Below are 15,199 nucleotides of genomic sequence, written 5' to 3'. Positions count from 1 at the left end.
AGAGTGAGTGGAAGGTTGACTGTAAGGGGAAACTCATGAGAGAGGTGTTGCTTTGAACGGGCAGCTCATGATGTGCGTGTATGTTTGTCAATCTACATTCTTGAACCAATGCAATTGGCCATCGTGTTGTTTTCGAATAGGAAAGCCAAATGTCTCCCACGACGAATCAATGAAGTGTCAACATTTGTCACTGATATGGCCGGACCTTTCCCTCTGGGAGGGGTTCTCAGTACTAACATTACTCATTCGCTCCAAACGCCTGCAAGAATGACTTGGAAACATGGTGCAATAGGTGTTATGTTCAAATAAAACAGGGGCTTTTAAACACAACGTGCCTATATTTATAGTCACACATCTGATTCCTCTGACATCTCAAGCTCCCTTCTATTTTTGGGATCCAGTGTCATGTTATCATCACCTGCTGTCATAGCCGTCAGAAGCTAAACACTGTATTGTAGTATGTGCATTATGTTTTCCGTGCATCCAACTGATTCGGATTGCCCAAGATATTCGTCTGCAAGGAAGGTCCATTTATATGTGCAGTTATATAAACTGTCCTAATCATCATAGCTCAGTTTTTTCTGCATTTCTTTTCCTGCAGAAAATACTGACGCGAGTGTCAGGGTTCCTGGATATTACTGGTTCCTTGGAAGAACTACTCCAATGTCAACAATGTCAAGTGCTGCAAATTGCAGAACACACATTTCATTGGGAGTGCTTATCCCTCACTCTTGCACTACCTGACTGATTTCACCTCCAGTTCTCTGTGAATTGTTTGACTTTCTCATGAGTTTATTTTTCATACAGATGTAAAGGTGTAACATATTTTAATGTGAATGAACCATAATACTTTCTAGATATCTATCATGCGTTTTAAGAATGAGATCGTGTAAAATAAAAAGCCATAAACACGAAAAGTATCCATCGTTATCTGGTCATTTATTGCTTCTTTCCTGACATGGCATCAAGTCTCTTTCCCCTCCCCACAACCCAGTCTCCTGCTCTTTTTCACAATTCAGTCTAAAGGCTCTCTCCCTCTCTTTAAGGTGGAAATACTGATCATCACCCCCTCCAAATATTGTTAACACTGATTCACAGACCCTACAATACACTGGATACTTAAGTTAGTTCATAACACACAGCTGGAAGTGGTGATGCATTGTCTCTTTTTGATTGTTCTTTTTTTTTTTTTTTTTACAAATGGAAGTTATTTTTGTACAGTTAATTAAGAGGATACAGAAAACAATGGCGAAAGGCAATGTCACATGTAAATGAAGACACCGCTGCCACGGTCCAACACACACTGCTTTTTAGAGACACATGCGCATGCCAATACACACACGCATGCACGCGCGCACACACACACATTCAGACCATGGCATATCAGCAGCAGGTATGAGGCCTTTCATTTAGAAAGTTTTATCAGGATCTTTTATGTTCATTCAGCACAAAATGGCATGACATTTTGGGACAGATGAGGCTGTTGAAACCCTGACAGACAGAGGCACGGAAAGGAAGGATATCACGACTACACCGGACACGTCACACTCACAGGACGAGACGGGACGGGACAGCACAAAGGCAGGGAGCAGAGAGAGAAAGAGAGGAGAGTCAGCGAGGTAGAGTCAGAAAGCAGAGCAGAGGGTGTATCAGCATGTGATGACTGTGTGAATGTGTTTCAGTTTTTCTCGCATCTAATCTTTGGTCCATTTGTCCAGGGCTTTTCTGCAGCCTTAAACCTGTGTGGGGTGTGCAGCCAATCTGCGCTTTGCTCTTACCAGGCCTGTGTGGTGTGCATGTATCACGTGTAGCTTGTGTATGTGTGTGCTGATTCCAAGGGCAACCTTGGCTCTGTGTTCTGCAGGGGCTCAGCTCGTCAGATGACACTTTCAAAGAGCAGCGTACTCTTGGTTCCTGCAGGGGGCAGCAGTTTGGCCTCGCTTTCCGGGGCCAGGTACTCAAGGTGATGTCTGCCCCAAACCGGGGTGGTTAGGTGCTGCCACCGCTACATTGAGAGACACAAGGGCACAGAGATGATGAGCTGTTTATTGAGATGCTTCAGCATTTTCTAATGAGTGATGAAGAAACCAGCAGACCAAATAACTAACAGGAGAGGGATGGCAGTGTCCAAGGTGACATTACAAACAAAAGCATGAGGGAATGTGGCGCACTGACCTCCCGCAATGATCCTTTGCAGCGCAGTAGCTTGTAAAGAACAGTGAGAGGGATACAGAGCATGGAGGACAGGGCCAATGTCCAGCCAAGCACTTCACCCCACAAGGGGTAAGTGTACACTGTGTTGTAGGTCAGGGGCTTGTAGTTCACCACGTGGAACAGGAACACTGCCTATACGCACAAAAAAATGTCAGCTGTTTGCAAGTGGTTGGTAAAACGTGCAGAAAAACATACAGAGCAGCACTTACCACACAGACAAAAGGCGTGATGTAGGACCAGCACCACTTCATGTAGGGCAGGGGCTGATAGCCGATCATACGAGCCACGTCATCCATGAAACGGTCTGCGCCTGACAGAAATGACATAAGGATGTCGTGATAACGCTCTGAATTGTGTGGCATGTGTTGCGTGTTTTTTTAATTGTGCAGTATTGCCTCACCATAGACCCATGCAATCACCACACACTCCCAGAAGGCCTGCCACAACAGAGTGATGCCACTGGCAGAGTAGTAGTCAAACAGCTGGAAGACATACATCCCTCCCTGGCAGAAACAGAGAGAGCTGTCAGCCTCAAGACCACCCCGTTAATACTTCATGTGTGACCTATTTCCAGCTTTGTCTCGACAGTTTAGGCTCTTATCTCAGCTCATTCCTGGCAATGCTTTCCTGTGCCCAGTTGAGCATTAGGTGCACAGTCCAGGTATATTAAAGAAACAATAAAACCATCATCTGGCAGCAAAACAATCTCAAGCTCAGACAAGAGAATCTGGCCTTTCATCTTGCTTCTGAATGGCATTGTAAAAGTATGTTGTGTTATAATCAGCCTACAAGTGACTGTACATCCCACCTGATTCTTAAGAATGCAAAACTCTAAGAAATCCTCACTGTACCTCAGTGACCATGGACATGTCGATGAGGAAGCAGATGACGCAGCAGATGGCCGCTACCACCTCTCGCCGCAGAGAGCCCAGGGCAGATTTAGGGGGTAACATGTCCATGATTCCCGTTATCAAACCCTCTACCCCTACAAACTGAAAAAGAGAACAGAGAGACAGCAGAAATGATATTAAGTGGAAAGTATAGAAAGCATAAATCTGAAACGTGCTTCTGAGTCGACATGCACGGGTGCTGTGCTCAGACATTTGCATTGTTATCCTTTGATTTAATATGTGCACGCAACAGTTAAGTGTTCAACCCTGAAAATAAGTAAAATGCTAAGAATTATATGTAGAATTAAGCTGTTTGGTTATCTCCTGAGTGCTGGCCTGACACCATTGCGAATCAATCACCTCAACCAATCAGCGCTATGTCAGGGATATGCTGCAGATGTGCTTGACATGTAATTTAGATTTTGCAGATGAGCACCTTGGCTCAGATACCCCTCCTCAGTTTCCCGTTGCACAAATGTTTACATGCATCTTTGCAGAAACATATTTCAACCTCCAGAATGAGCTGAGAGGATAACAGCTGTGCGGTTATTTATACATCGTTTACGAGAAATGGCAGCATACGAGTGACCAATGTGGCTATGGCAGGAAAAAGAGAGAGATGGATGGAGAAGAAATGAGGGAGAGAATGGAAAGCGAGAGTAAATGAATGGATTGGAGAGTAGACAGACGCTCTCTGTGTGAATCAGACAGAAGCTCATTGACAAATCCCTGGGCTGCAAAACAATGGATGTAGGCACTGGCTCAAACAGACACACAACAAACAGGCTGCTAAGAAATGCAATGCTAAAACTGGACGTGATGCGTTGTGTGAGAGGAAGTGAGAGAGAAAGAGCCAAAAAATGCTGATTAGCTATCTATGAGCACAAGTATCTTGTGTTTAAATTAACTTGAGCATAAAATGCTAAAGAATCAGGAAGATGGTAAAATATAGAGGAAACACTTTTCATTTGCATAAGGTTCGTCTAAGCTAAATGCTTTCTCCAATATGTTCAAAAGTGTATATAAACAAACAAACTCAAATGTGTCAGTAATCGGGATTACCTGGCTGTCCAGGCCCAGTATGAGCAACATAAAGAAGAAAAGTGCAGCCCAGAGTGGCGCCAGAGGCATCAGAGTCACAGCCTTGGGGTAGGCTATAAAGGCCAGGCCTGGACCTGCACATCAAGAAAGCGAGTCAGAGGCAGAGCACCGAGGGAATATAGCTCTAATAGTCAACACTCAGCTCTGCACTGGATTTCAGGCAGCCAATTCACAGAGAAGCTGTATTCTTACCGCTCTCAGCTACCTTACTGATGTCCACGCCTTGCTCTGCAGCCATGAAGCCCAGCACAGAGAACACCACAAAGCCAGCGAAGAAACTGGTTCCGCTGTTAATGATGGCCAGCAAGAATGCATCCCTACAGAGAAATACAGAGAGAAAGGAAGAGGAAGAGAGAGACAGGGGAAACAGAACAGAGGCACTCAGAAAAAGATGCACTATGATATGCTGTAACATGAGGCTCATGTAACATACTCAAGACAAACACTGGCAACAGAAGAGACAGACTGTGATGGCGAATGGAAGATCAATAGCAATTTCTCTAAAAGCTGCTGTTGTCTTAGTAGTTGGCAGGTAGAGAGCAGACCGCAAATAAGGCAGTGGAAAGTCTGTCTCAAGGTCTGAGAGGGCAAAGAGTGAAAGAAAAGCCCCTACTGACTCCTCGCTACGTAAAAATACTGTATTTCTAACATTGTAATAATGCATGCTGGCGATCTAATTCTTGTATAAATATGAAGTCATCAGTTCCCTGTTATATGGTCTACATGGTGAGGAATGACCTTCTGTTGATCCTGACAAAGGCAGCATGCAAAGCCAGTCAAGAATCCTTTCTGATATGAAGAATTTATAAACAAAAGTTGCACCATCATGATTATCATAACACTGTTGCATCTATGTTCTGAAGCAACCTCCACTGAGTCTACCATCAACAGGCTCTATCAATCTGAAACAGTGGTTAGAGGAAGGAATGCTTATGGATATGTATAATCAAAACAAGTCAGAGTGTTTGGGTTAAGAAAGCAGTCCATATCAAGACCACAATTACTGAACAAGAATAACAAATCTGTAGCCTTCACACTTACTGTTGGACCTTACCACTAAAAATGCAAAAAATGCATAGATCAAAAGTGTTTCGCGATATCAGAAAGGTCATTTTAGGACATTTCAGACTCAAGATAGTCAGGCTCAGCTCTACACTGCCAGACCCGGCTCAGTTTTCGGCAGTCTAATGTTTGTACAACATGCTGTCTGACCATGTCCCAAATCAAAAGTGTTTAGGCGGAGTGAAAACCCAGCCACCACAGAGAGAGGGGAGATACTGTTTAAAAATGGGGATAACACATTTTCAGACGGTCTCTCTTGGAAAGCACTGATAGTGTTGCGCTTGGGTGCTCACATACAAAGTAGCAGAAATAGTTGCGACAAGAATGAAAAAGTGAGCTTGAGAGAGAGAGAAGTTCAGTCCCAGGCTCCTCTCTCGCCTCTGCACAGCTGGCCAATCACTGCCTGAAATGGGTGAGAACGTCTGATGGATGCTTTCTATTGGACTATTGAATTCTATCATTCTGTTGTTTAGCATTTAACATTCTGGCATGCAATATTAACGTCTTAAAGTTTAGCATGAAAACACTGGCTAATGTTGGCATGTTAGCATGCTACATTAGCCACTAATGCATTACTCTGCACCTACAGACTGACATTGTGATCCCCACAGCTAAACCCCTAAGCCATGTGGTTTGGAAGTGAAGTGAACAAAACCCAAAAAGTCAGGCCTGAGCTCTTAATGTAATATATGTTGGCATTTGCAAGCAGTTTATACACACATCTCCACAGCTATTTCAGCTATTCCTGGGCTACTCTAAGTGTGTGTGAGAAACAGAGCTGAGCGGACATACCTCAGAATCTGAACTCATCTTTCAACTTCCAATTAAGGTCAAGGCAGAGAAAATGTCAGATGGCAGGATATTCATGAGGCTCCTTCTATTATGGGCATTCCAAATATGCAAGCAAGTGCCGAGATTCACAAAAAATAAAAAGATTATATCCCTTTCACCGCTATTGAGCAAACTACCTCGTAAAGGTTTTAATCTGTTTACATATCTGTCTGTTTAGGGTAAACAGAAGCAAGCTTATCAACCAGCCCACAAAAACAGCAATAGTGAGGCCGTATGTTACTAGAAACAGACAATGTTATTCAGGTCTGCACTTCAGTATTCATTGAGGGCCTAACTGAACTTCTATAGTTCAGGTTTATTTCTACAGCATAAAAAAAAAAAAGCATAGTGGAATGACTGCAAAATAAAACAGAGCTTGTTACAGGGCTTGAGGACACTGCCGTGATTCTTCCTGGCAGCCTATTCGCTTCTATTTTGATCAGGCAGGGAAATGAGTTTACATCTGAAATGTGAGTGCTAGGAAGTCCTTGGACGTTCGATCATAATTCCTGGCGATGCTCATGCAGTGCATTTAAGTCTAATGGTTGTTCCAGTGGTCAGAGCACAGAGCAGGCCTTCACATTCATCCAATGCAATTACAAGAGGGGAAAGCAGAAAAGGAGCTGATTGTTGTTAGTAAAGACAGACTAAAAAAGCCTGCATACATGCTGTATATGTATAAACTCACTGGTAACAGTTGTTATGGAAGCGGTTGTAGCTGCCCAGTGCAGTGAGGGCGCCCAGTCCAATGGCATAAGAGAAGAAAATCTGAGTGCCGGCATCAATCCACACCTATCACAAACGGAATAATCTGAGTAATGTTTCACAATCTGTTGACCTGTGTCTCTTACATGTTGTTGTACAAATCTGTTTCTTGTCACTACAGTGCTACAGACAAAAGTGCAGCTGAAGTTATACCTGTGCTTCTCCAAGTTTGGACCAGTCTGGTTTCAGGTAGTAAACGATCCCATCTAAAGCTCCAGGTAGAGTGACTCCATGGGCCAAAAGAACGACCAGGACCAGGTAGGGGAACAGAGCTGTGAAGTACACAACCTACAGGAGGAGGAGAAAAGAGAGCTGTGAAGTACACGTCGAGATACTGTAGGTCCAATTTGTACAGTACACTTGGGGGTGGGGAGGTGAAGTTTGAGTGCTAAGCATCAGAACTTGCATAAAGTGAAAGTAGAAAACTCCACACTACACCCTTAAAACATTTAAACCCCTCACATTACATGAAGTAAGTACATAGAAAAATGTAGTTATATGATGAATTTAACAAGCGAGTTGCAAAAGTTTCGTGCTTATTAGCAACATGGTCCATCAGCTATGGTCAAATGTTTCAACAGAACTGTACCCAAGCATGTTTTTATCACTTTGATTAATCAATTACCTGCTTTGCAAATACTCAAGTCTTAAGTAGAAGCCCATTAGGTCCTTCCTGTAGTAGATGTGTAATGGGCCCTGTCATGTTACTTTGAAGAAAAGGTAGCCTGTAAATGGAAAGCCAGACAATTTGTAAACCTCCTGCAATAGCAGGGGTTTTCGGCAGACCTTTTCAGAAGGTAGTCTTTGTCAAGTTATGCTGAGAAAGCCGCCCCCTGCTACCTAGTAGAAGCATCAAGTCCCCACTAATTCAGTACGGTAAGAGCAAAGTAGTGAGAAAGCACATATTTGCCTTGATCTAGGGCGAACACTTGCAGAAAAGCCCCTTTCCAGCTCTCAAACGTCTACATGGTGGAAAGTTACTAATCGGCTTACAGCTGGCTGGCTCAATCTCCTTCATTATTTTTCCCCTTGCTCTATGAGCTTCGGCTACTCTGGAGACACAAGTATGCAAACACAGACATCTCCATGTGCTACAAAATAAAGACGCATTCATTATGCTAATGCCTGAGAGCAGACAGATTTAAAAGAATGAGGAGTGGGCATCTTTTTTTTTAAACTACTAAACGGAAGTCACTCTGAACAATGTGCATGTACAGTGTAACAGAATAGGGATCTACAGTTCAGAAGATTATAACCTTACTGACATATTAAGCTGCACATATACAGTACAGTACATAAATTCACAGGGAAAGAATCAACTGCACAAATATGCAAAAAATTGCAAAAATAAACATGTGTGCCTATGTTTGTGTTCATATGTGTTTCAGTCTAGACACTGATCCTCTCACTATACCAAAGCTGATTTGGGATCAAAGGGCAAAATGCTGCAATTATTTAAACCTTTGCATGAAGCCACGCAAAACTCAGCCTGCACTCCATAACCCCAGACGTGCCGATTAACGCCTTACATACAGTAAACCTAAATATTAATCTGCACACCATAAACCCAAACAGTGACATGTACTGTAACACTAAGAATCATGAATTGTAAAGCCAGAAAATACTTTACCTTGCCAGTAGATTTAACTCCTTTCCACATGCAGAAGTAAACAATGATCCACGTGGCTATGAGACACAGCACCATCTCATAGCTGATGTCACCAGGCTCGTGCAGCCCGCCAGACAGACGGAGCACTTTACGTCTAGGAGGGAGAAGGCGAAAGTTGCACCCATTAAACAAAAATGAACTTCAGCAGGAGTGACTGCAACTTGTATTATAGTTTGTAAGCTTTTTATAAGCCTTGTAAAGGCCAGATTTATGCCAGAAAAGTGAAATATATTTTGCGACCGACATAAACATGATCTGCATAAATCAAAATATCTGGGTACATCATGCACAAATACAGTACATTGTTACGACCCCTAAAATTAAATTTGGCATTAGTTGACTGAATTCCAATCTTTATAGCTTTGAGTTTAAATGCTTTAATCCATTTAGCAAGACTGCTGACATGCTGCTCAACTCCTCCATGACAATTCCCAGACAAGGTAATGACATACTCCCAAAACTCGATGACTGGGGAGCGCATGCCCTCAGCCTCTGTGCAGCTGCCGTTGAGGAGGAGCTGGGCTGAAGACAGGTTCAACGGGGACGTGGACGAGAGGAGATTGGAGGGGGTGGCAGCAGATGATGGCAGACCCGACTGGGCAGCACTGCGATTGTGGCAGGCGCGGCGGAAATCTTGCGTACAGTTGGGGGTGTTCCAGGGGTGTCCACAGGTGGCCCAGGGCAGCGGGTTGGTGAAGGAGTGGAAGAGAAAATACAGGCCCCACACCAGAATCATTATGTAGTAGGTGTTACAGAAGAAGACTATCACCATTGAGGCCAAGCCCAGACCTGAGAGAGAGACAGAGAGAGGGACAGAGAGAGGTATGTTAGCATGAAATTTACAAATCAGAGGTGACGACCACCATTAAAATACCTTCTTCAGAGAATTATAAATGTGTTTGTGGTGTATCGGACACACTAATACACACAGACATAGGTACCTTTGAAGAGGGGTGCGATGTTCCACGCAGAGACCCCTCCCTGCTTCATGAACTGTCCCAGTGCAATCTCCAGGAAGAAGACTGGGATGCCCCCGATGAACACAATCAGCAAGTAGGGGATCAGAAAAACCCCTGCAACACACATATTCATCACATGGTCACATTCATCACATGGTATCTGAAGTAACAGGCACACAGAAACGCTGTCTCAGACCGTCGGACGCTTTCTACTGACTGGCTGAACATTCAACAATGATTACTTCTGTTCCAAAGTAAAGCATCTGCAAGGTTTGAAAAATTAACAGGAAATATATTATTATAGCATGAAAGCATTTGAGCCCTATCAGTTGCATAATAATGATGCTAATGGTATCAAATCAAATAATTCCTTGTAATCACCCTTAACCAGATCACATACTTGGCATTCTTTGCGTCTCAAACAGGAGGAAATGGACAGCAAATGAATTGCATGTTCCAGTCTGAAAGTTAATGTGTGTTTTTTGGGGGAAAGGAGGTATGCAACAGAGGGTCTCGAACCAGCACACTGTGATTACATGGTCAGAGAGGCTGAATTAAGCTCCTGGCCTCCGAAATTCAGTACACAGTAATTTGTGTTGAATCACAAACAAAAAATATTAATAAGAGTATCATAACATTTAACTTTTTTGTGACTGATCATGGCAAGTTGCATCACTCCCTTCACACGTGGACATAACAGCAGGAGAATGAGGTTTTGCAAATTTAATTAGAGAATTATCATGATAATCACAGTAATAATCACCAGCATTTTCAAGACTTGAGATAATTATTTCATTAACATCACATTAAAATATTCATATTTAAATCAATAGTGAATTTTTTAACGCTGAACTATTAGAACCACGCTCATTAGGCATGTTCTGCACGTGGAAGACACGTTATACTAGCAGCACTTTTGCAGTAGTACATCTGAGCTAAAAGTCATGTTTATCAAGTTTTTAACGACACAAGCTGCACAAATATTGGCGTGGCTCCTGCTAATCAAGCAATCGACACAACAAGAAACAGATGAGAGGGGGAGGAGGAGGAAGCAATAAAAGGCAAAAGAGTAAAAGCCATGGAGGACAGACAAGGCTACAGAGGCTATACACTGAACACTGAAACTGCATGTGGAAGATTGCTGTATCATATCATGTGTTTAGACAGTTTACCGTCCTTGAACTCGAAAGCTGCACAGAGCAGAGGCAGACGAAGGACTCTCAAATGGAGACAGGAAAAAAGACAATAGACCTCAGCAGGAGTTATTAGTCCTGATAGAGACATCGAAGACTTGTCTCATTTTGATTAGTCGTAGTTTGTCCTCGGGCAATCGGTTTGTGCTCAGTGTTTTTCTATAAATAACCTCCATTTGGATTCCATACTGTAGGAGAGGGTTTTCTTCTGTGCATCAGGAACACAGAGTAGAACATGACATGAAAAAGGCGGCATATGGCATTTAACTCACAAAATGTAATTGCAACAATTTGGTCTGAATAATAACATAACTGGGTGATGCCACCACAGTGCGCAGATGGGAGGGAGTCACATGACCAGCTATGACGCAGAGCAGAGCAGAGAGAGGCTAAGAAGAAAGGAGGGAAAGATGGATACATCACAGGAGAGGGAGGCAGAAAAACTGGGACAACGCTGTGGTAGGGGAGGTTCAACCAATACAAAAATGACACACCAAGGCATTGACCTGGTTGGCTGTGCAACAGTGCTATTGATTGACAACCTGTGCCTCATTCAGTCCATCATTCTTTATGTCATTCTCTGAGTGCAGAGGGCTGTAGCCTTATAAGGAAACATTCATGAGTGTGAGTCCAAGAGAGAAAGGGGTGGGAGAGCGAGACAGAAAGAGAAAGGGAGAGAGATGCAATAGGAGGCGTGAATGGAATGAATGGAGAAAATGCTTGTGCCCCAACATATTGGCCAAATCATCGAGGAACTGCATCCTTAATAGGCTTAAGTAAATCCTCTCTAATCATGACAGGACCAGACACATCAGGCCTAGCGACTGAGTGACAAATAAATAAATAATTGAGATTTGCAGGGCATTAAATCCACGCATTTAGAGTACATTCATCTTGTGCTGTCTCCAATGCAGTGCGTCCTTGTTTCAGTAACAAGCAGCTCTGACTAGGAGCCACGGCCCTTATCTGATAACATTGTTGAGTTACAAGGTGTACCCTGGGTCGGTCAAACACACAAAATGAAGCACTGTGGTGAATGTGGCTAGATGTGGAGGAGAGGACGGGCACAGCGACAGGACGGTTATTGTGAGACATATCCATACTCCTCCTTATCAGGAGGCTAGTGGGAGAGAGCACCTTTGTATGCTACATGAGCACTGGGCAGGAGCACAGGGGGTGGACTGTGTGAGGCAGGCCATTGTTATACGATATCAGAAGGTGGGTATCAGAGCCATGGGTCACAAGACACACACACATGAGGGAGAGGGAGGGCTGGACTAAGACACACACACACACACACACACACACACACACACACACACACACACACTCATTTTCATTTCAATGTAACACCTCATAAAAGAATAGCAAAGTGGGTAGGGCAGCGATAAGAGAAGTCAATGGCCAAAAGCGGCGGTAAGCATGCAGGGAAAGTTATACAACAATGCAAATAACCTTGTATGCCAGCGAGAGAGCAGGAATACTGTAGGGCAACTTCCACTAAGCCTGTCTGTTAAGCACCAGGCAGCCATAATAAATAAAGTGAAACCACGTGGGTGGGCATGGCTTTTCAGCTACGTGCTCACAGCCACGCATGCCCTGCTTTCTCCACCTATTACCTCTATTCCAGTATTATGCCTCAAGACGCTGCCTTTCACTCAATACTCAAGTATATGAGTTCATCTAAACTGTTACAAACTAACTTAAGCTAAAAAAAAACAGGGCATTATTCAGTTAGGGAGACTCTCTTTCATGTGTGTATGTGTATTGAACTAATAGCGAGATGGCAGATGGCACACCTTCTTCAGGTGACCGTCAGGGCCATGCGCTCAACCACCTTTGTTCACCCCGCAAGCCAGGACTTCATCTCCCGACATCTAGGAAAATGAATTATTAAGTTTGCAGATGACACCACCATTGCTGGCCAGACTGCAAGCAACAATGAGGGATCTAACTGGCAAGGAGTCATGAAATTTGCAGAGTGGCGCACTATATGAATATCTTGAATGATGAGTTCATGCATCAACTCACTATTTTATATTGAGTATTCCTTAACTCTTCTTAATATTAAGAGATTTCAAAACAGTATTCCTCACATGTTCATTGTAACGGTGTTTATTTGTGTGCATCCATAAGACCTACATTAACTACACACTGCTACTGAAGCTCACCTCCTCCGTTCTTGTAGCAGAGGTAAGGGAACCGCCACACGTTGCCCAAACCGACCGCAAAACCCACGCAGGACATGATGAAGTCCATCTGTCTGGTCCAGGTTTCTCTCTCCACCGCTGGTACTGCTACAGCCCCATTTCCAGTCCCGGTTGCAGCCCCGTCCTGGGGCTGCGGTGGGCCGGCCCCTCCGCCCTCACCACAGCCTGGGCCCGCTCCAGGCACGGGCACGAGGGGGCGAGCAGACCCGCCCTCCTCCTCGGACAGGGTCCCTGCCTCTAACTGGGGGAGACTGATTTCACCTGGCCAGGAAAAGATGGACAAGGGTCAGATGAGAAGGAAGAATAGAGAGCCAGGAGAAGGAAGAAGGCAAGGAGGGCGAATTAAAACAAATAAGACAGCAGGAATCAGTATGTTTGTGCAACACTAATAAAGTACCCACATTCTTCTCACAAAAGACAGCATATTGACACCACTTATATCTAAAGTATACACACTCACAACTTCACATCTCACGTCAGCACTGGAGACAGATGAACCACAGTCTCTTGAGCCAGATTTGCAGTGAATGGAAGAGGGAGACGGCACGGTTTCCATTCATTGCAATACAGCATCAGCGCAAGCTTAGCCAATTACTACAAACATCCATTAAGCCATAACAGGGCTGAAATGCTTAATTTTCTAGATTTTAATGGTGTAAACTGCCCTTACGCTGTTAGTATTTGGGCTAAAATCGTGTTGCAGTTGTATTGTCATCACTAAGCCCTCCCCCGATGCTCACTCTCTCTGCCTGTCTCACAGACAGAGGGATTAGTGTGCTGCGGTACCACACAGCAGAGAGCCAGTTCGAGGTACCTCAAGATCCTCTGTCACTCACGAAAGCTTTTATTTTCTCTGCTCAGCATACACACCACCAAATGAACGCATTCACAAAGAAAACAAAAAAAAAGCAACAGCATCAGTGGCATGATATCAGTCAGCCGCTATGTGCTGGATGCAAAGCAAGGCAGCTGAATCCAGATCAGAGCAGTTTGAGGGGGTGTGTGAACAGAGGAGGGGAGAAGAGTGGGGAAGGTAAGGGATGTCAGCATCTGTAGTGCAACTTAATAAGAGGATACCTAAGGTTTAAGATCATTTGTGGGAGGAATAGCTGCACGCAATATATTTTATTCTCTAATTTTTGCAGGACAACAACCAAAAAAACCTATTATTCGTGGATAGAGATTTGGACTGTGTCAAGGATATAATGCTCAGGTCTCCGTTGGAGATTGATGTATCTGCATGAGTCATCTGACTTTACAAGCCTGACTGACGATGCTCTCATGACACTGACGTAGAACTGGACAATGATTTGTTTGTGGAATGAGCATCTTCTGTATTCAGCAGGAAGTGACACCTGTTCAGTGGTGTATTTAGCTTCGAAATGACTTCAGTCAGCTCTGATGTGAAGTGCATGGTCAGGTAGCCTCAAATGTATGTAAAGTGTGATGAGAACAGATTGAGGCACGTCAAGTGCAGCTGGTGTGGGGTTGCTCTCACAATGAGTAATGTCACAAGCTAAGGCAGGGATGCGCTAATTCATCAGCATGTGGTAATCTTTTAGCAAGTGGTTGGCAAATAATAAGGCATTATTAAGCAGTGGAGGTCATATATCATACTCACCTTGGCTGTTCTCTTCCAACTCGGGTGACATGTTGTTGGGCAGCGGCACAAAAAATCTATTTAATTCTTTCCAAACGCAAGCTGGGTGTCGGTGGCGCCGGGCGCTGCTGAAGTTTTCTGGATGTGCCTAGCTAACAAGGCACCCGGCGGGGCAGGCACAAGGGTGCAGCCGCAGGAGGCAGTGCTCCGCTCGTCTTTTTGATTCTGAGTTTGTTATTTCGCCTTCTTGAAATTAAAAAACAAAGTCGCAGTTTGTATGATTATCACACGTTGGAAACCCTCAGCTCAGCCAAGAGATGGGAAAATTTCACAAGGCGCCGCAGTCAGTTGAGACGTTGACAAAGGAGATTCAAAAGCAGTCGACGAAGCACTTGAAGGTAAGCCTGAAGAATCTCATGGATAACAGTTAAATGAAAAGTATGCTGCGCCTTAGGATGAAGATGTTTCCTTTAAACAGCCCAGTCAGAAGTCCATGAACCTGTACGTGATGCCGCGGCTCGACAGACGAAGAATTTGATCCGCTCCGCGGTCCGTTAGCTGTGACTGACGCTCCCCCCGCCTCCTCGCGCCGCCGCCTGACGTGATTGGCTGAAGGCGGCCCAGTGCGGTGCGCACAGCATCAGCAGCAGCGCTCAGTCAAAATGAAGGGAGTCACAAGGATGGCTTTAATGCGCTGCATACGTC

The 15,199-nt window shown here is 44.2% G+C and overlaps 1 protein-coding gene across 1 annotated transcript; it reads right to left on the bottom strand.

Annotated features, from left to right (window-relative positions):
• Window positions 1–999: 999 nt before the first annotated feature.
• si:ch211-117c9.5 (sodium- and chloride-dependent creatine transporter 1) lies at window positions 1,000–14,981 on the bottom strand. The gene is made up of 14 exons (XM_041946160.1): window positions 14,516–14,981; window positions 12,856–13,155; window positions 9,474–9,605; window positions 8,985–9,321; window positions 8,494–8,626; window positions 7,017–7,151; window positions 6,787–6,890; window positions 4,398–4,522; window positions 4,167–4,279; window positions 3,066–3,206; window positions 2,615–2,717; window positions 2,424–2,524; window positions 2,176–2,346; window positions 1,000–2,005 (listed from the first exon to the last, which is right to left on the bottom strand). The coding sequence occupies exons 1-14, from the start codon at window positions 14,544–14,546 to the stop codon at window positions 1,877–1,879; spliced, it is 2,055 nt and encodes a 684-aa protein (XP_041802094.1). The 5' UTR covers window positions 14,547–14,981; the 3' UTR covers window positions 1,000–1,876.
• Window positions 14,982–15,199: the final 218 nt, after the last annotated feature.

This window comes from Chelmon rostratus, chromosome 10 (assembly GCF_017976325.1).
Source record: "Chelmon rostratus isolate fCheRos1 chromosome 10, fCheRos1.pri, whole genome shotgun sequence".
Lineage (NCBI taxonomy): Eukaryota > Metazoa > Chordata > Actinopteri > Chaetodontiformes > Chaetodontidae > Chelmon > Chelmon rostratus.
The sequence above is the reverse complement of the archived record's forward strand: the minus strand, read 5'-3'. Positions and strand labels throughout refer to the sequence as shown.